Source organism: Atractosteus spatula, chromosome 1 (assembly GCF_055471065.1).
Source record: "Atractosteus spatula isolate fAtrSpa1 chromosome 1, fAtrSpa1.hap1, whole genome shotgun sequence".
NCBI classification, from domain to species: Eukaryota; Metazoa; Chordata; class Actinopteri; order Semionotiformes; family Lepisosteidae; genus Atractosteus; species Atractosteus spatula.
Genome location: NC_142706.1, coordinates 10,013,965 through 10,036,097, shown reverse-complemented (window position 1 = coordinate 10,036,097; position 22,133 = coordinate 10,013,965). Strand labels below are relative to the sequence as shown.

General features: G+C 35.2%; 1 protein-coding gene across 1 annotated transcript in view; it reads right to left on the bottom strand.

Moving 5' to 3' along the window:
* The window catches only part of LOC148840578 (cGMP-specific 3',5'-cyclic phosphodiesterase-like), a 65,144-nt gene extending 44,890 nt beyond the window's left edge, over positions 1-20,254 (bottom strand). The window contains exon 1 of the mRNA XM_088919818.1: positions 19,967-20,254. Within this exon, the coding sequence (XP_088775944.1) occupies positions 19,967-19,971 (5 nt within the window). The 5' untranslated portion in view covers positions 19,972-20,254. The remainder of the gene's footprint in view (positions 1-19,966) is intronic.
* Between the last annotated feature and the right edge of the window lie 1,879 nt (positions 20,255-22,133).

Genomic DNA, 22,133 nt, shown 5'->3' with positions numbered 1-22,133 from the left:
GTTTCGTGAAATTCATTCTCATTTTCTGTAAAGGCTTCAGCCTCTGATTCCTGGATTTGTTCTTCTGTTCAGTTTTAAATTGCTTGTTTGTGGAACAATTAGTGCAGGCAGCTTCTAACTTCTAACAGTGTGTACTGTATGTTTATAGCTGATGCGGTACTTTCTCTACAGAGAAAATAACAGAAATATATATACATTACAATGTAAATTATATGGTATTAAAATTATTGCATAGAAAACATCTACAGTATATATCATAATCAATGCCTAAACTAGAGTAATGAGTGGAGAACTTTATGTTGTATTCAAATTCTTTAGTTTCATAAATGAATTGCATACATTTAAGAAATTAAAGGTTATTCTCTGGACATATTATCAATTCATTCATTTGTTTAACTTAGAAATTCATTTGTTACACAAATATTTTTATTTTTATATACAGTATACCCTTAGCATCTACAACACACTCTACAGTACTTTGCGTGGATATAGGGTCCAAGCCACTAGGACAGAATTTCAAAGTCCTCAAACTCAAGTAAATTGTTTCAATTTCAATTTCAATTCACCATGTGGGGCCTGACAATACAAGTCTTAAATTAACTCTTAAAAATAAATAGCATCTTGAAATGCTTCAGGTTTTTTTTGTATCTACACTATTTGCAGTCAACCTTATTTATAAGCTTCATGTACACTGTCTTTATACTACTGTTGTAATTTACACAGCCTTCCGATTAAATGTCATTAGTTTTGCATTGTTCACTTTGCAGGTGAACATGTTACTGTAGATCAGTAGTCTAACGGTAATGCAAGATGATGCCATGTAATTGCACAGAATCTCTACATAATTGTGACTTATCGTTATAAAATTTTAATCAAGAGAGCTCCCAACTTTTTGAAAGCAGTTAACTGTCAATGACCAAGTAAGGTGGAACATAAGAAAATTATTTTTTTCACATTCATTTAGGACTAGTGCAGGTACTACATAGTAATTCAACAGCAATATCTACTTAGCAAAGCTTTTCCACCCCATTTATGTATTTTATTTACAGTAGTTCAGTTTTAAGGTGACGTTACAATCGTGTTCTGTCTCACAGTGTCTGAGACTCTTGGAGCTATGTAACAACCCTAATAGCATTAGCTTTGCAGCGAGTTAAACTCAATCCAACAAATTTCATTGTATCAATCCAAACAGAACTACCTAAATGAAATCATATAGCTATAAAAAAATAATGTGTTTCCTTAAATCTGTTGAGAAGTTGATGTAAGGTGACATTCCCACTAGCCTTGGAAAGCAAACCATCTTTTGATTCAAATTGATCTCTCAGGTAAGGCCATGGCTATTTTTTGCAGTTCTCTCCCATCTTTGATATGACACACACAATATCAGTATCTTCCTTTTTGGTGTTTTTCTTGTTTTTGTGAATTGGTTATTTGAAAAATCGTTTGGCTCTCTGGTGGGGTATCAATATGCTATGTCACTAGAGGAAGTTGACTCTTTGAGGGCGTAGCTCTGCTTTATCTAATCACACCCCAGGCCAGTGCAAAAGCCAGTGCAATTTGATGAAGGAAGAAGTTTAATGGAGGTGCCTCAAAGGTATAGTAAAGGACAATATGTATTTAGGCTTTGTTAGTTTGCGCCCCTATTACAAATAATTAATGTGAACAATTCACAATGCACACACAAAGCACCAAAAGTATAACATAGTGGCTAAGCAGCCACTGTGTAAGTTTGGTTGAAATCAGTTTGCAAGGTATTTTCAGTAATTATGGCTCCAGAGTCACAGATAATGGAAAATATATTTTTAAATAAAAGTGAAATTAAAATTAAAATTAAAAGTCTGAGGCATCATTAACAAAGACAGTGATTAATAATTACTCTCAAAGGGTCAAAGGCAGTGTATGAGGTTCACAAGTTTGATTTAGGAGAAAAACAAGCAGAGCTTTATGACAACAACACATTTGAAGAAGAACAGGACAAACAAATGACAAATGTCTTTATATCCAACAGTGAAACATTGAAAGATTAACCACACTTGTACTGGAATAAGGCCGATGGAACTCTACTTGAAAAGTCTGTCTGAGTTATTGACCTCCATGATAATATGACTGTGTTTTTCCCATCGATTGGGCAATCACTCAATTTGCAGCCTGAAATGAGGAACTTCCAGCTTCTTTTAAAAAGATAGAGGATCTGTATTTAAATTTACCTCAGTTAAGACCAGTGAAGTTACAACCTCATTCTTAGTTGGATGTATAATTTTTCAATTTCTTGTGCTGGGCTGGTGTCCCTATTCTATCGCACAGATTAAGTTCTGAAATCCAGATATTGTGCTTTCAAGACTGGGACATGAAACCAAATGACTATGACTGGGATAGCCCAAGTGGTGGTACACAATTATTTTGACAATATAAAAAAGATTAAAATAATAAAAGTATCTTAATATGATGTTATTGTGTTAAAGTGCATATTGATAACAGAAATGCTACATCTCCCTAGTATACTGTACCTTTACCTTAAAGCCACTTACTTTAATACTGTGAGTGCATTGCAAATAAATTAAAAGTGAAACTAGAATGTTATGTATTAAGCTTGGAGTTCATTGACCAAACAGTTTTTTTAACAGAAGCAATATGCAGAAAGACTTCATTTTACAAAGCAGTTTATGACCTATATCAGGCATAAAAATAACAGTAGCAATTTAGCAATTGCTAATTGAGGAATAAAGTTTCAATTGCACACAAATTTACTAAGTTACCTTCTTTTTACATAAAATCTTTACAGAAAACAAAACAATGTAATCCACTATGCAATACTGTATATTAAAGAAAAAATAAAAAAAATGCTGCAGCAGTTTAATAAAATATGGAACTATAGAGGCTTTTGTTAAAAAAGAGAAGTTGGGAACTGCAACTTGAAAATCTACACAAATGCATTCTCCATTAATGATAAACAATGGCAGTTAAATGTTAATCGATCACAGAGCCGCATACTGTAAACAGTTTGATTTGATTTCAGGGTGTACTGTACACTTTAAAAGACTAGGCTTCAGTTTTGCTCTTGAGTTTAGTGCATTCAGTCAGTTGCCAGCCATTCCAATCATAAAACACTGACTGATTGACCTGTATTTTCATGATGTAACTGTTCAGAGATAAGACTCATGAAGAACTCATAAAACAGCTTCCTTATGACTAGGTGAAAAATATGTTGATAGCATTGCAGGGCTGTACTTAAAGTTACATATTTTTTATTAAAGTTAAATGTTTTACTGGGTGGGATTGATACCAAGTAATTTAGGTACGTGGTTAACAAAGCAGCAATATTTACAATTCATTTAAACTTACTTTCTAACAATCAGTTTTAAGTCTTTAAGTCTTTGCATCTTTTAACAGTCCAGGGTGTGTTTCCTGGGAGGGAAATGTCTGTTCGCTGTTCAGTTTTTTTTGCATATAAATGAACCCAGGGCTTGTTGCTTTGGCCTACAGTAGTTCTTTGTCCATTGTTACTAAAATCGCACTGTTACATTTAGTCAACAGGTGGGACTTTGTGTTTCTAAATAGCAATGGTATTTCAAGTGTACTCTTTTGTTGAGGTCTGTCACATTTGATGACTTATTTAATTATTAGATGAGTAGTAAATTCTAAGGAAGAAATAATTCTGTCAAAGGGCATTAAGGAGGTGCCAAGTACAATAACACTTGTGTTTACAACACCTATTTGTTTTTTTGCATTTTATCTGGCATACCATTATCTAAAAATTTACAAAGTACAGTGGGAGGTTTCCCCATGTAATGATTGTAATGGACTAGTAATATGCCAGTAGAGTTCACCAAAACGGACGTCAGAGACTTAAAAGATTGTACACCAATCACGTGCACATAAGTAGTCTCACCTGTATGCACCTGCAATATTTAGAATGGAGAACTCTCACATGGAGTTATATAAGGGGGTTCTGTCTGTATATAAGGTTGTGGTGCCTTGCTGGTTTGCTACTGTACATCTTTATATTTGTGTTCAATATGGATTAGAGTAACAATTTTGTAGATGTCTGTATTCATTAAGCAACTTTGAAGAAATGTTATTATCCATGGCATGGCTGTTAGTTTACAAAAAGCCACACAATCACAAAAGTGGAGATCTTTAAGAGGATGTACAAACTAAATTAGCCAAAACAGGTGTGATCCTGGGGAGAAACGAAATGGCAGACTAACATAGCTGACAGAATTATAAAGAAACATGCAAAGGAAAAGGTGTTGACTGCAAGCACTAAATTATGCACTGGAGGCATTAAAGAATTATAAAACATCTAATATAAATATTGATTAAAGATATCATTAAAGTCTATTTTTAACATGAATGAAACTTGCTTTTAGCTGGATTCTGTTCAGGCACCATATAATTTGCAGCGGGAGAGGTTGTTTTTTCATCACAATAACCTGTTTCCAAAAAATGGAAGAGTAGATAAAACAGTACTGTTGGAATACACACAGCAGGATGAGAAATGGCTTAGAAAGCCTGTGAATAACTGGAATAGAGCACTCAGGGGTCATTAATCAGTCAGCTGAACCTAATGGGCACGTGTTATAGTCTATGGTCAGCTGCTGTTGTTTATACCTTTACAGGTTAACTATTACTCTTCAAATAGGGACCTACTGTATAAACCCTAACCCAGTACTGAGGCTAAGGCTTCATTACCTGCTTCATCACCTCACATTATCTAAATGAGTGGTACTCCAGGGTAGAATGAGGGTTCAAACAACAGCTGGCACCTGAATGAGGTGTAACATGAGAATATCATTGATTAATATAAAAAAATGCTAGAATAGATCTATGGCATGTGTGCAGTTTCTTTGTGCAGGAGAGTTTTTACAGTTTGAGTGTTACGCTATAAGAATAGAATGCAAGAGGTAGATTCAAAGTTCCTCTATGTAACCATCTGGAGTGAATTACTGTCATTTGGTGCTCATAATTTACACGATTATGCTGTTATTTATATCATATGATTCTATGAATGCAGAGTTATAGGGAAGAATTATATTACATTTCATATGAAGAAAGTATACTACAACTACTATATTCATGAGCTGTGGAAAGAATTTTCCTAACTAATCTTAGCAAGCAAAACTGATCATTATTCATTTAATATAATTAAAGATAATAAAAATAAAAGAGCACATTGGCAACAGAATTTGCTTAAAGCACAGACAATAAAAAAACTCACAGGGGATTAAAAGACAGGGGATTTATGGTATGTAAAATTTAGTCTTAATATGGACTGGATGTCTACGTTGAAACTTAACTGAACAAGATCAAAATTTCTACAAAGCAGAACCACACTGGAACCATCCTGGGAAGTTCAGATGTTGGTTCATCTTGAATAATCGGTGCTGAAGCGTTCTGAGGAAGAAAGAAGGGGTAGTTGCAAAGCCTTTTCACATCTACTGCACATTGGTTGTGGGGCAATATATGTTTATAAGCCCATGATAAAAAGAGAAGTCCCTACCAGCTGTACAAACATATAGAGGCTAAGCACAAATGCACAAGCAAATAAAGTCAGAAACTAAAAAAGAAGGGTTAGATCAAGGATAATATTAGTTTTAAATTAAGCATAACTGTTAATTGAGAAACTCTAAATATGTTTTAATGTACCTACTCTGTTTAAACAGGACAAGATGTTATTGCTTATAATATTCATATAAGCACGAGCCTGTTGACACATACCTTTATTATTGTTTCTTATTTTGTTTTCACAATAACTTGAATGTGATTAGATAAACCACTTTTTATGTTGTCATTGAGTTGTTGACACCCACTTGTCGCAAGATGAACATGTAACATGTATTGTAAGTAATGGATTACTTTTTAAAAGTAAGTTTTCCCAGTGTTGATTGTTATTTATGACTATGCATCCCCAGAATACTCTCACAATGTATAATCATTCTATACCTGTTTCAAAATAAGGAAGATGGGGGTTCCAACTGCATTCTATAAAATAATGCACGCTGGAAAGAAAACCTGCAAAACAGAGGCCATTTGGTGCATCTTAGCCTTGGTTAGTAGCTAATTCATCCAAGTATCTCATCTACAGTATGTGTTTCCTGAAAGAAGCCAGGGTATCAGATTTAAAAACATGGTAGAATCGCTTGTTCTATACTCCCACAACCCTTGCAAAAGAAATGCCTTCTGATCACATACTGTAGCTCCTGCTTGTGTCCTCTGGTTCTGGCTTTATTGTTGATTTTGAAGAAGTTCAATCGAGTTCTCTTTGTCACCGTCTTTGAGGATTCTGAACAAATAGATTAGGTTCCCCTGCAATCCTCTCAGCTCAAGGTCAAAAAAGGTTCAGTCTTTTTAGTCTATCAGTGTAGGACATTCCTTGAAGTTCAGGAATGTATCTGGTTGCTCGTCTTTGGGCTGATTCCAGAACAGGATTCCAGAAGAGTGGAGTGTTTGAATTAGCTCTTATCAGAGTGAAAAGGTTTGGAAAACTTAAACAAATACAAAAATTACTTGAATATAAACACCTTCCTTTTATATATTGTTTGGGTTTTCCTGAATAATCATTAATTTGGCCACATTTACAGTTAAGTACATTACATTGTGCTAGGTTAATGGTGCAGTAGAAAACTATTTAATGTGTACCTAGAAAAGCTGGTTGCAATATGAGTCTATAAAAAGTGAAATGACCTAAGGAGAGAATACATTAAGTGCATTGTATTCCTGCTCATGAATAAACCCATCTGTGTTGCAGAAACTTCAAAGCTTTTCATCTTATTGGTCTTACTCACTATTTTTAAAGTTCAGCTGTTCTCTGCTGCAAGGAAACAGCTCCAGGAGCTCTTCCGTCATAAGCAGCATCTGTCCAACAGTTTTTACTACTCTCGTTAGAGTCTAATACATCTATCCTGTTAATATGTCAATAGATGTTTGTGCCTCTTGTGACCTCTTTCTAGATTTTTCTCCTTCAAAGAGAGTGACAGTTCATCAATGGTCATGAGAATCCTTGAGGCACTGCTGATAAACATGGTGCAGCACCAGCAGAAGTGAGTATCACTACCCCCATGTGATAGCTAACATTTCAGTTTGCACTATGATGCCGAACCATAAGTCTACTGAGGCATGTTAATTGCAAGACAAGCTTGTTATTGTTTTAGCCTTTTTGAGTTATTTTTCATTGAAGAAAAATATACAGTATGTGGAATATAACTAAGGTACTGTAAACATCTTCTGTACACATTAATTCCTCTTAACCAGAATATAGTATAAACTTTTTTCTTTGGATGTCATTTGTTCTTTGTTAAGAATTCATCACAAGGGTAATTTGCATTGCTACATTAAGAATAATTGATATCATACCAACTGATTTGAAACCAAAATATTAAAAGAAGTGGTAGCTATGGCTTATAAGATGTTGCATGATTCATGCCTACTTGTCAAAGCAATCATGCAAAGTAAGAGAAGCACTTTGATCATTGATGTTAATTAACAAGAGCAATGGTCATCTTATAGATTGCCTTGGTACTCCATGACATCAGGCCTCATGCTTTTAAGTTTTTTAATCACTTTATAAAGTGTTAACTTTCTTCTTTATGATATTCAATTGATTAACCACCCACACCACTACTTTTTCATTCTAAGCTGAATCTGTTCCGTGCTCCAGGAAGAATATCTTTTAAACTGTTGCCATCTTTTACTACTGATTCTATTTCTACTTTCTTTAACACCTGTATGATTCCTTCAAAGTCTGTTGCTCTGAAATTATAAACATTTGTGTTGAAATATACCTGCAAAGTATCCACATATTATTCAAAACATTCGATATTATCATTTCCACTATCATCCACTCTGCTTTACTCTATCATAATGGCTTGGAGAGTCTAGATCAATACAAACCTTCCCTGTATTACTGTAGGTGCTCTGGCAATCTGACTAAGAACACAATTGCTGGCTATGTCTAAAGTTTCAGTTTAAACTGCTGATATCCTTTATGTGACAAAAATTTAATTCTCCCATTATGACCACTACATTCTTCATGTATTCCTGATTTCATTATATAGGACTGCATTATAGTTCATATTCACATTTGGTGGTCAGTAGCATACAGCTGTACACTATTTCCTTTGAATGCATTTTAAATGTTCTAACTCAAACAGATTATAATATCCTTGTTTCAGTTTGGTTAAGATCCTGTGTTATAACGCACATTTAGATGTACTGTATACTTTACTCGTACTTGACTGCTGTTTGGAGCCAGTAATACTTGTTGCCTGGTAATATTGTGATTAATGGTAATTACTAAAAATAAATTAGTTGTCTAGCATCTCCTGTAGGTTGCGAGGTACAGTACATACGGTACCCTCAAGCTGTTTGAACAAAAAGGTTAGTGTCAAAGAGGTGTGGGAAAATTGTGGTTACTTATACTATCTTAGAATTCTCAAAATAAAAATTGATTTTGATTTGTTTTATACTGCAAAGTGATACTGCCAAGACAGTTAGAAAAATGTGTTGTTGTGCAGATGATTTAAGATGTAACAGGAGAATAACTGCTGTCTTAACAACACAGTGCAGCCCAGCAGTTTGAATGTTAAGCAGTTGTTTTCAATTAAAACAGTGAAGTCCTCTTGTAAGGCTATAAAAATTAGAGGCAGGATTTATGGTTCTGCATGTGCTAGAAGGACAGATGAAAACCAGAATATTTTTCCTCTTGTTTAAAAGGGCAAAACAATTACATAAATGAAAATTCTGTTAAAAAAAAACTCAGATTCTAGAATGGCCTTAGTTTTTTGTCACTCTTTTATTTTGCTAGCTGTGTGACAGTAATGAGAGAGACAGCACTCGATATGAAAACAGCGAACAATGGTCTATTCTAAAACACATCCATTACAGCATTTAAATGTAATAAGCCATAACCAAAGGTCCAAACACTCGACACTGTATATACACCTTATTACACACCTTATTAGAAATAATGTTCCTCTAAAAATGCCCCATCACTGTGGGGAGTCAGTGTTGACTCACGCCCCTATTTCAGGCTCATCTCTTTCCTACAGTGGCATTTACTGTACCACGTTACATAACCTCAGCACAGTTACCATGCAGCTGAAGGACCATGTTCAGAAAGCTGTACACCCTTGAAATATATCACTTAGTTGCACATTTCAGGGTGTAAGTGCAAATTCAGGATTAGGAGTATGGAGTGCTTGGATATCTTCACAGATGTTATTGCAGCAATAATTTAATATATTCCACATGCGATGGAAGAAACATCAAATGTTCGTGATGTCAAAGCATGCATACAACTTTGGATTTCCTTTTCAATTAAATGGAAAGTGTGGATATTGCATTCATCAGGTTAAAATGATCTTATCTTGCAAATGAAAAAAATAACTTGTTAAATTTGTAGCAATCTAAATCACACTGATTTAGATACAGATTTGAGTTCTAATATTTGGGGCCTTATTAAAAGAGGCAGCATTATTTCTGACTACAAACTATTACACTGACAGAGGTTACTGAATCACTAGTTATTTCTTAAATAGAGAATAGGTTTTAATTTACTAACTCGAAGTCCCATCAAGCACAGGCTTGAACAAATTGATTGGAACAGAAAAAATAACAAAGCATTTTAAGATCTATGAACTCTCCCCACCACAATCACCATGAAAATAAAGGTACACTGACTTCATTTCTGTGGCATGTTGTGGATTTCAGAAAAAGATGCAGTATTCTCAGCTCGAACATTGATGAACATTGGGTAAGTAGATTACTCAAATCATCCAGCGTTTAAGCACTTTCATCCAAATGTACAATGTTAAACAATCTAGTAATGATTGATTGTGCATGACTGTTACACCCCACTGATCTGAAAGGCCCATTTCAAAATTAAAGTCATCCCTGCAGAAGATCAATGAGGACTGTCTGTTCTCTTGATCTGTTCCTCTGATGCGCACAACCTAATATGGAACACCAGAGTGTATTTTTCCCATTCCCCTCTATAAGCTACTTTGAGAGTATTATAATTTAAGCAAGCTAAACAAGAATAAAAAGCTTTATTTTTTTGCTGCTCAAGCCAGGATAGCTCTCAGACACTTTGATAAATCGCCACTTCAAGTAGTGCTGCAGTAGTGCTGTAGAACTGCTACCCTGATGGTTTTGTAAGTGTATTCAAATCACCATTTGCTTTATTGAGCAATCTATTGGCTTGAAGAAGTAAGTGAGAGCATTACTTGGGTAGAATAAACATTACAGAACCCTGAGATCCTGTTTGGAGTTTGGTATTTTTTCCCCATGTTTGCATGGGTTTCTTCCAGGTGCTCCATTTTCCTCCCACAGTGCAAAGACACACTAGTGGGTTAATTGGCTTCTGGTGTGTGTCTGTGCGTGTTTGTGTCTGTGTGTGCCCTGCGATGGATTGACCTCCTGTCCAGTGTGTATTCTGCCTTGCATCCGGCTCCCCCTCAACCCTATATTGGATAAAGAGGTTAGAAAATGGAGGGATGTAACACTGAGACCTTCAGGACAACTGCTGAAGCACAACTGATCCTGATCCTGATACTGCCCACTGAATGACCAACGCCTCAGTGGGTATTGAACAAATAACAGGAACTTAGCATGTCCTAAAAGCACAGCATTCCTTTTTAAACAAAGACATATTTCAAAAAACATAAATTCTTCATCTTGTCTGTAATCTTTACTGGCGTTTCATTATCAAAGCTATTTGATGAAAATGTATGAAAAATGTATGAGGGAACAAGTTTTCACGTTTGAATTTTTGTACAGTAAGTATTCTTGAATTCCATATCCCATAATAAGCTGTAAAACTGACAATTTACTCCACTGACAGGCATGATTCCTGGTGTGACTTGAAAAGTAGTTATTATTTTTGCATTTATTATCACATAGATCATAGAAAAATCACATTAAGCTGTTCTGTTTAATTTCTTCTTATGAACTGTTCTATTTTTTCTACACTGCCCCAGTTTTTTAGCAATACTACTGAGAATTAGAGATGCCAATGAGCTGTCATTTGCTACAGTCATGTCCACTATTTCCATTTTGTCACCTCAGGCCTGTGGACAGGGGTTTTATGATTAATTATACAGCCCCTTCTATTTAAAAGGGGACAATTAAAGAGCCATTAAAAATAAAAATCTAAAAATGAAACCCTTGTGAAAATAATGGCTTGCGTGTTTGTGCTGTAAAATGAGGACATGTGTCTCTGAGGGAATTCTATAAAAAACAGTGGGAATGTTTCTTTAGTGGATGTTTCTTTGAATACTTGTACATTATAGAAGTAACATAACATATACATTCATTTTATCCAAAGGTAAAGTTAAACAAACTACACACTCGTACAACAAAAGTATAGCAGGTCATGACATTACCTCCGCCATGCTTCAGGATGAGGGTAGATGAGACCAAGATAAACCTTTATAAAATGTGATGGAATGGTTTAGAAAAAAGTCCAGATGTTCCAAAGAACACCAGCTAATCTGTGAAGGGTGGACTGGCTTGAGGATGCAAGATCACTACTGGAGCTGGATAATGGAAGCAGCAGCTAAAATTTGGGTGTTTACAGAACATCTTTCTGCTCAACTAGAAGAAAATGTTTCCATACTTACTGGTTTATCATAAAACGTGACAATGACCCAAACCATACAGCCAGTAGAACCAAAAGCGCTCATCCAGAGTAAAAAAAAAAAAGTAGAGAATATTTTAGACTGACAATCTCCAGATGTAAATTCATTCAAGCCAGCATTTTAATTCTGAAGAAAATAATTAAAATGATAACATTCCAAAAACTGGTAAGAATCCAGAGTAGCTACAACTAAGCTTCTCAAATGTTTACACAGAGAGTTCAATCGATTACAGAGTTCATGGCAGTATAGCTACAAAGGGATATGTACTGTATGCCTGATAAGTTCCCATTAGCATAAAGGAATCCATTTCATTGTCTCCAGTAAGAAAACCACTATACTGTATGCATAAATTCTGGAGAGATCAATAGAATGTTGAGAATGTGCAAAATTGGAGTCTTTGTCCATTCGTTATAACTAAAAAAGAAGAACATTATATAATATTTTTCTTCTTGTTACTGCACTTTTCAATCAAATACAATCAAGTAATTATACTTTTTTGCTTTGCTATACTGTCCTTTACACATCAAACGATAAGCCTGGCAATAAAATGCCAGTGCATTAAATATAGATATATCTTCTACTGCCTGTTCCTGAAAATTCAATTAAATTATTGCCTTTAAGCAATCACAGAAAAGTACTTTTTACCATTAGGTCCACTCAAGATACTTTAGTGTGCCGCCTTGTTTATATTTCTCAGCAATTAGTCTACTATGCACACCAGTGCAGTCCAAATAAAAATGGGTTCTTAAGTAATTTTCAAGTACCCAATACATAGTTAATAATGTTAGGAATAAACATGTAGCAGTATTAAATATTAAAAATCTTTCCTTTATTTATATAGTCTATGTTTCAGCAGAACACATGCACATATTATTTTTCAACCATTTGTTACTGTCTAAAGGCTAAAATAGGCCTTTTCCTTTCTAGAAAAATCAAAGCTTGATTTTGAAATTAGTATGAATCTTTTTTAACAAATATCTGTGAAGAAGGATGATATTATGATGATTAAGAAATAACTGCAGTAGTCAAGCAGGAGTTAAACTGCATTATTTACCATACAGTATGTATGATAATCTGTCTTCCTAAATTCAACCAATAAAGTTTACAGTATTTCCCTAAAGCAGTATTGTTTTAACAGATCTTGTATTGTATATTGTATTATACTGGGTCTAAAAAGTAAATTTAGTCTTCAGATTATAAATGCAAAATGCCTTCTGAAAGACTTTATATATCACTGCCTTTCTCCAACTTAATATTGTTAAAGTTGTATATCCTCTTGTATTTAAGATAAATCAGCTGAAAAACTGTAATAAAGAAAGAAGTTTTTATGACAGCACTTGGAATATTTCAGTATGAGCACAAACCCACTGGAAAATGTAAAAGTTCAACATACTATATATGTAGCAAAAAGCTGACAACACTCAATTAAACATTTGAACTTAATGTGTGTATGACAGGGCAAATGAAATTCTTTACATTTTTATAAGATTAAGAACATGGACAACAGTTTACATAAGACTATTTAATGAAAAAAACATGAGGCCGGTGTTTATACTTTCTCTTTTGTTAGAAAAGACTTTCTACAAACCCTCTCAGAGATGATATTCCTTTTCAATAGCAGATATCAGAACGAGAAATGAATGTTTTCAGAAAGTATAAAAATGTATATTTTGGCCTTTTCTTTATTGTAGGATCTCCTCTCACGCTTCTAAACATGTTGTTTAGGTACAGTATAGTTTTAGCCCTCATCTTTGTAGCGCCGCCTCCATGCTGTTATAAGCCCTGTTAATCACGGGAGCCATGTCAAAGAGGTCTCTGCTTATACAGAACATTTAGGAGACTTCTATCTAAATCTTGATGTGATGTGCTAAGATGTGCTTCTTGATGTCCTCGGTAGGAGTGGAGGGCCTCCATCACACACTGGATGGGTTGCAGAAGGCCACTTATCCTAAACAGGCAGGGTGAGTGCTTCACGACAACATGTCGCTGAGCATTATAACAAGGCTACACACTGCAAAAAGCAATGTCATGCCTGTTTATGGCTTCAAGAGTGAGTGGTGCCGAGTCAATGTCCAGCAGATGACTTGTTGCAACTGCTTGATTTGTAACCACGAGGAAACCTTTTTATTATTATTTTTATATTCTTCTCTCTTTCTTGGCTTTCCTATTATCATTTTTATTTGCCTATCATTTCATTGCACTCCATTTCTTTGACTGGATGTTTATTTTAAGTAATTTTATAAAGTACGTCCTTTGTCATTCTGTTTTTCTATTTGGGAAACTATTTTCTAGCCACTTATTTACAGTACATAATCTTGGGATGAATCTCAAGCACGATATCTTTAAACTGTTATCCCCCGTTTCAGAACATTTGCCATTATTCCATAATTAAACCATTTGTATGCATAAAACACACTTTCAGTCATTTTCACTTAATGGCACTTTGTTGCTGAAATATTATTAATAAAAGTTTTGTATTATATAAACTCTATCCTTTATGTACATACATTATTTTTAGTTCATGGTTAGTATTAACTTTAAAAATAAAACAGTAAACAGTAAAATTCAAAATTAAAAAAAGATTACTACAAGATAAGATTTATTCCCATCAGAATGTGTTCAATTTGGAAGTCTACAAAAAGAAACAAAAGCTACCAACAGCTCTGACAGGAATTAATACAATGTGAAGATCCAAAAGTGTTATTACAATATTACAAAACCATAGATGTAAGAAAATTGGAGAACACTGGGTTACAGTTTTGTTTTATATTGTTTTACTTTCTGTTTCATCACTTGTACAGTATATAATGTTTCTTTTCTTGTCCAGATTTCTGTGGTGAACTTTGCTCTTGAATTGTTATTTTCCACTCTATTGCAGAAAAACTGTTTTCTGGAAAGACTTCCAAAAATAGGAGTCAGGTCTGGGAATTGAAGTAGCATGTTTCAATTCACAGAAACAATAGCAAAGCCTTTCCTTCTCCCATAAACAGTACTTCTAATATTTAATACCTTTGCTTTTCAAGTTACGACGACTGGGAGCATTTGGTTGTAATATTTATTCCCCAAAATATAAGTTGATTTGAAGACTCACTCGGAACACTCTCACATTATAGGTCATCCTCTATCTAAAGTCATGTTTCACATGCTTCTGAATAAAAAGAGACACATGAACCAGAGAAGACAAATGTACACTGGAATTGTATTTAAAACCAAAAACAGGAGGCCCTTCAACAAAGGGTCTTGGGTGTATGGAACACTCTTCCCAGCCATGTAGTTGAAGCTGATACCTAGTCTCCTTCAGGAAATGGCTAGATAGGGATCTTGAGAATTGGTAAGGATCAAATATCCATCTACTAACTACCACAAGGACCAAATGGACCAAATGGCCTCCTCTCATTTGGAACTATTCTTATGTTTTTTGACATGTTATATAATACTGGAAATAAATCAACACTCTATTCCATTAGCCCTGTGTTTAGAACAGTGTGTTGACTCAGAGGGGCTTAGTGTAGCGTTTTCATCATAAAATTTGTTTATGTTCTTACATTCTGAAAAAAGGTATGTGTAAATATTTCTTTGAATAAATGTCAGCCTGGAAAGAAGGATGTATGGGATTTAAAAATAGCTTAATGCACAGTCTGGAAGATCTCCTTCTCTCTGCGCAGACATCTGCTCCATATCTGCTGGTCCCATGTTTGGCTCTGTGCATTATAAATGCAGTATTTCAAGTCCTCCACGGTCATCAATATCAATTCTATTAACAATATCAGGAGGTCTTTAAAACAATAGCTGCCGGCACACCTGTGATTGATGTCACAAGCAGAAACCAAAACATCTCTTTTCCTCTGCAACGAACTAACCACCTGTTCTCCTTCACACTCCTCTGTCCTAATTGTTCTAGACTTTTTTATCAGCTTTTGACGGACTCACCATTTAGATTTCAAACAGTACTCTTGTCTCTGCACCTGCTTCTTCCTAGCTTTGTCGTATAGTTTTCTCCCCTCACTGTCACGGTACAAAGAGAATGATAAGCAAATCAAGACTCGGGTGCAAAGCAACAGAAGAAACTGCGATGGCAAAAAAGCAGCAAAAGCCTGAGGAAAGAGGGCTCTCCCTAGTGCACTTACAAAGTGGAGATATTGCAAAACTGACAGAGGCAACAAATGAGAAAGGAATGGAAAAGATTATTAAGAGGAACATTTAAAAGAAATGCTGAACCAGTCACAACCACATATAACTCACTAGACTCACAATTTTTTCAGTCACGTACAGTACACCCCAAATCATAGATACTAACATCTATCCCTTTGAGATGAATGAAATCTGAAAAAAGCCATCAAGGGGCAGGAGATCAGATATCAATGGGCTTTGACAACATGTGCTCAGAACTGGAGAAGCTGACTGGGTCTCAGGAGCTGACTGAATGGCTGTTTGAGCTAACAATGCCTGGCAGACAAAAAACAGTCCCAAGAGAAGGAAAAAAAAAAGAGTGAAAAATAAAACTACTTAAGAAAACAGATCTGAAAAACCACAACAACTGAATCCGGAAATTATTTGGAGCAGAATGCTGGATTAAAAATCCAGGTCGATGATGTCTGGAGGGAAGAGCAAGCAGGGGGATACAAGAAGGCTTTTGACAGCTTAGACAGAGATAGCCTGTGGAAAAGTATAACACAATATTGCATATTGTGTCATAGTACCGCACAAACTGGTTTAAAGTGATAACAGGTGTCAAACACTTTCACTATTCTTTCTAAAATGTGTTGGATAAATGCGTCTGTCAAGTGAATAAATAAACCTAACGAATCACGGAGTCTTCCAATAATGACAGATGTTTTGAGATAAAATTTCAGCCAGTAATTGCACCAAGGTTGTATGCTGTGTGAAATGTTACAGCCAGCTCTGGTCAGTGTCCCACGGATGAGCTGGCTGCCACGTCAGAGGTACGAGCATCCACAGGTTTCCAAAGAATTTAAGTTTCTCAGCATCTAACCCGGACCAGGCAGGTCAGAAATTATGATAGGGGACAGTGCTGCTTCAGGCTTCCCACTATGGAAAATCAAATAATAATCACCATTGATTTTAATCAATTGTACATGCACTGCATGCTTTTGGGGAGTATTTACCCATAATCCTTTATCACATAGGATATAACTGCTGTATGTTGTATTATCCTGTACTATGTAACTAAAAATAATAATAAAAGCAGAAACACAAGAAAGAGATATGGAAAATTGACATGGTAAAGTAAACAGAATTAAAAGCTTATATATAGTATAGAGCATTAACGCATTAAAATACATGAAGTTGAATTGTAAACTTTGTAATTGCACTCTACGATGAGTAACTGTCACAGACCGTCCTCACATAAATTAAGAACAATTCTGAAAATGTACTGCTAATGAATTGCCAGCATGCATAGAATATTCTGATGGCCTGAAGAAATTTAGAGGATCTGTATATCAACCACCATAATCAAAATACTGTTACAAAGCTGGGAGTGTTGTACAGTGCTTCAAGGAGAGTAGTCCTTCAGTCACTTAGAACTCCTCCTTACCTCTGTCCAGGTAATTCTACAGATCATTTTTGGCAATTTCTTAAAATTAATTAAAGCTTTTCCTGTTTTTCAGGAAGTCTGAAAGGCTTGAAGAAAACAGAAAGAAATCCTCAAAGATCTTACAGGTATATCTCTTGAATTACACAACTTCATTAAGCTGTATAAGTGGAAACACAAGCAAATACAGTAGGCTGATGGGCTTCCTCTACATTTTATGTTCATACACATAATAATAAATTATCTTCACCTTTCTAGGCAGACAACAGATAATACACGAGGACAGAGTTTTATTTACATTCACAGGAGAAAAGAGCACAGCAAAGTGGCACTGTGGTCATATGGTACTTTTCACTTACAAACTTCTGTGAAGAACTTGAATTTCCACAGCGAAATGTGGACATTTATATAAATCAACTGAATTCCAAACTATGACAAACCCTTTTTTAACTTTATGATAACAACAGTTAAGTGTTTTGGCATTTGGTGCGACTCAAAGTTCGTATGAACTATTTGCAATATTTTAGTTCTAGCTTACTAGAAACCTAATGCATGACATAGACTTAATTGCATGTTTTTGCAACATCTACACATGGGAACATTAACCTAATATATAGGTTATACATTTCTTATACAAACATTTTAAAAAAGCTTTTGACAGCAACATCTTCTTCCTTTAGTGCTAATTTTTAAAATGACCGCACACCACACAACTGTGTTTACCTCATTTAATTGCCCTTTTTCATCAAGTGTTACGTAACACCATTTTTATTATAAACATTGCATAAAGCTCGGTTTCAAGAGGAAACAAGCAAAATCTTGGAAACAATGTTTATCTTCTGTTTGCTGGTAACAGTCCAACAGACTATTAACGAAACTAATATAACAATACGAAACAAGCAGATTGGGCCGTGGGAATCTACAGTATATACTTTTGTAACTTTGTAGTGTTAACTTCTCGTTTCTGGATCACACTGGTCAGTTGAGTCACCTAACACAACACTGCCTTGTCATTAATTGTGGCATTATCACAAAAAGTAATATCTTCTAATATTGTTTACATCTGGGTGTAACGATAAACTTTAATAGAGGGAGCATGGAGACACTCTGTCTCTGGTTTGTATATTTAGTTTTCCAGTTTAGCTCACACAGTGACCTTCAACAAACTGTGGTTTTTAGATTCACATGGCCAAGAAGTACCAACTATGGTGTAGGGGAGGGGGGATAGAAATATCTTAAAGTCAAATATTTCTAATTTGTGAGAACTTAATGTGACTGTGTACGGATATCTAGACTTAGGGATTCTTCTTATGGGGACATATGTTGTCAGAGCAACTACACTCAAAATAGAAAGTGCCAAAACCCCACTTTTAGAACATAAGTCCATAAGTAACATTTTAATCACCATTAATTAATCCTAAAAATGAGAACGAACCGGTGTATGCATTTTGTAGTGCCTGATTTTTATTTTTATTATTTATTCTACTTTGTACCTTCCCATTTTAAATGTGCCAACTGAGTTAATGAGCTTACCTTACCAGAAAAACCCCTGCATGTAATGAGAATGAGAAGCTGCATTTGTTATTTGAGATACTATGAGTGAGATCTTCAGTAGTCTTCGGTAGACTGATGTACTGTATATTTTACTGACAATGCTGCAAGCCTGCACACAGCTGACACATTTCAGGAGTTGCTGTTGATACACATCAATTTCAAACCTGTTGCTGGGTTCTTGTGTCTTTGTTGATCTTGAGCCAGATTACTGATGATCTCAGTAATGTCACCACTACTACATTGTAACATACTCTTTTCCCTTATTAACTGTACAGTTCAGGTAGGTAGCTGTGTCAGAATGCATAGGCTGCAAAATAAAGTTTTTTTTCCATGAAAAGAGAAGAAAAGAGAAAAGAAAAGAGAAGAAAACACAACATTTCAGCTGTGGAACCTATTTCGGTTGGAGCCACAGCCAAAACGTTGTGTTTCTTTTTTTCTCTTTTCAGCATGGAATAAACCTTTACTTGTTCCCTAACTGTACAATACATCGATGTCTTCTGTTGCCTTGTTTACTGCTTCACTAACACTATCCAGATGATTAAAGTATACAAAAACTCCTACAACTCATAACACACTTGTAATATATAAAAATGCCATTTTTCCTTGTTGCAATTAATACCTTGTACTTTAATGTGCCCATGTCTGCCCAGATGTGAAGAGTGACAAAGTCCTCACTTAACGTTTCATTATGATTAACAGAAGATGTCTCAAGTCTATCAGTAACAAGGACATTTGGGATGTGATATTTAAATGGGCAAATATAATGTTGACTTTCTGTCGGCCAACTTTACAGGCGGGTGCAAATATGCAAATAAATATGCCTATTTTACAAGAAGTTAAAGTTTGATCATGCTCAATTATATTCCAGTTCTATTATCAGTTAGGAACATAAAGCATTTTTAAATAACTGTAACAAAAGCAGTGCAGAAACCAAAAAAAAAAAAAAAAGATTCTCCTTCCCCCTTTTTTGCTGCAATCAAGACATTTCTCCTTTTTGGTGCAGTATATTGCACTTCTGTCCAACTTGTTTCAAAGACAAACTGTGTCCTGCAAGAATTATTTAGAGGTGGCTACCTGTACCACTGAGTCCGGTAGTGAGCGCAACAGGTAACTACCTGTGCCTACACCACATAAAACGAATATAAACAAGATATTAAAGCTTATTTCCTGTGAAACATTCCATATCCCCCTTGTTTTACAGTAACAAGAAATATGTACTCACCCCATTGTGTTCCTGTCAGATCCTGCGTCTCAAAGTCAGCTCTGGCTTGGTCAGCACGTCTTTTTTATTGTTACTCTCCTCGCTGTGATGAAACTTGAGCCTTCGGCGGAAATGTTTATTTATATCTTTTTTTGGGGGACCTGGAGGATGGAAAAAGTCATAATTACCAATTACTAACGTACAGACCTTGACAAAATCCCCTTGAAACAGCCTAGCTATTAATCTAAGATCTTTTTTTTCCTATTGCTTCGCCAGATATTTCTGCACAGCTAAACCAAGAATGGTCACAAGGAGGAACTCCAGTGCTGCAGATAAACATCCATAAGACTATCATCATTCTCTGTTCTTCCTCTGTCCATAGACAGTCTGAAACACTATCATGCCTATTTAAAATTAAGCATTTTAATTTAGGGGAAATACATCATGTCTTGTATTAATTGTCACTCACTGTGTATAGTATTTATATCGTTCACTGTCCAATTGTTTTTATTTTAATATATTCACATTGATTTGTGTGACTACAATGTCAGCTCTTTGCAAATCTACAGAAAGGTGTTTCCCGTGGAGATGATACCATCTTATCACTGAAGGATTGCTTCAATATTATCAACATTTTAAATGAAAAAAGTAATTGACCACTCTTGCATATTTATCCCACAACTGTAGGAAGTAAAAATACAAACTACAATAAGACCATATGTTTCTATATAGAGTATGTTTGCTACACAGAACCCTCCCGCTATTGTTATTGCAATGACACAACCACAATGTCCGTGGGTTCTCAGATATTTTAGGCAACAGAAGCTGGCAGCAGTGCTCAACTTTAGAGTGAATAAGAGTGAACATAAAGTAGCCAATGGCACAAGTGAGTGCTTGAACACAGGTACGCAGTCATGAAGATCTTCGCTTCAGGACTCCTACTGGACACCTGCAGGCTCTTTCCTTCTGTAAAGAAGCACCCCACCTCTTGTGCCATCTTGAGTACACTATGATTCAAACAGCCGAGGAGTCTCTGTGCCCCAAATATCCAGACCCACATCCATGACCACTGAAATGTTTTCCTTTTTAAAAATAAAATGTACATTAGAACAATTTCTATTTCATTTTTCAGTTTTACTGTACCCCTCACATGAAAAGAAAGGCAGGGACCACAGCTGTAACAGCTATTTACAGCTTTAGCCATTTGTAAGGTATTACCAATGAAAAATTTTCAGCTAGGTTAAAATAAAAAAAAAGGAATTATATATATGGCAAAATGACTCTTATTCCATGTGATGCTATTTCGTTCATAATTAATGCGTCTATTCTATCTTGAAACAATAGATTTTATTAATTGTGCATTTCAAAATACAATTAAGATAATTAAAAAAAACTATTTTTTAAATAAGTCCATTATTTAGATGCAGGATATTTGCAACTTGGAAAAATAACAGATACTGTATAAATATTAAAAAAGCAAGAGTGAGTAAAGCAAACAGTGTAGCATGGATGAAAGAGAATCTAAGCAGATCTCCCATTTTGACAAATCCTTTCTTCAAAGGTTGTTACAGTTCAAAGACAAAGCAGATGTACATCATTACAAAAAGTCTGAGTTCAGGAAATCGCTGTTTCATCAATGTGGTTCCTTCTGTTCAGAGACAGAGGTACTGTAACGTATATGTCAAACGACTTATTTACAGAGTGAAATTATTTAGTACTATTAAACAATGAGATAAATTGTTTGTCTGTCTGTGAGTCTCTGTTTCATGCCACTGTAAATAATTATAAGCTTATAGAGTTTTGTTTTGATTATGCTGTTACCTTGTTTTCAACACCCTGATATTATCAGTAGTAAAAATTCAAAGCAGTTTTTGTTTATACTTTTCACAAATAATGTATATGTTGGACAGTAATGGTTGCACAGTATTTAGGATTACTACCTCACAATGCTGGGGCCCTAGTTTCAATTACTGGGGTGCTATCTGCATGGCATTTCTAAGATCTCCCCTTTGAGTACACTTCCTCCTGGTGCTCCAGCTTCCTCCCTTAGTACAAAGACATATTGGTAGATTAATTGGCTTCTGGGAAAATAAGACCTTATATGAACGTTTGCCCTGTGATGGACTGGCATCCCATCCAGGGAGCATGCTATCTTATGCCTGTTGCTTGCCAGGAAAGGCTCCAGCTC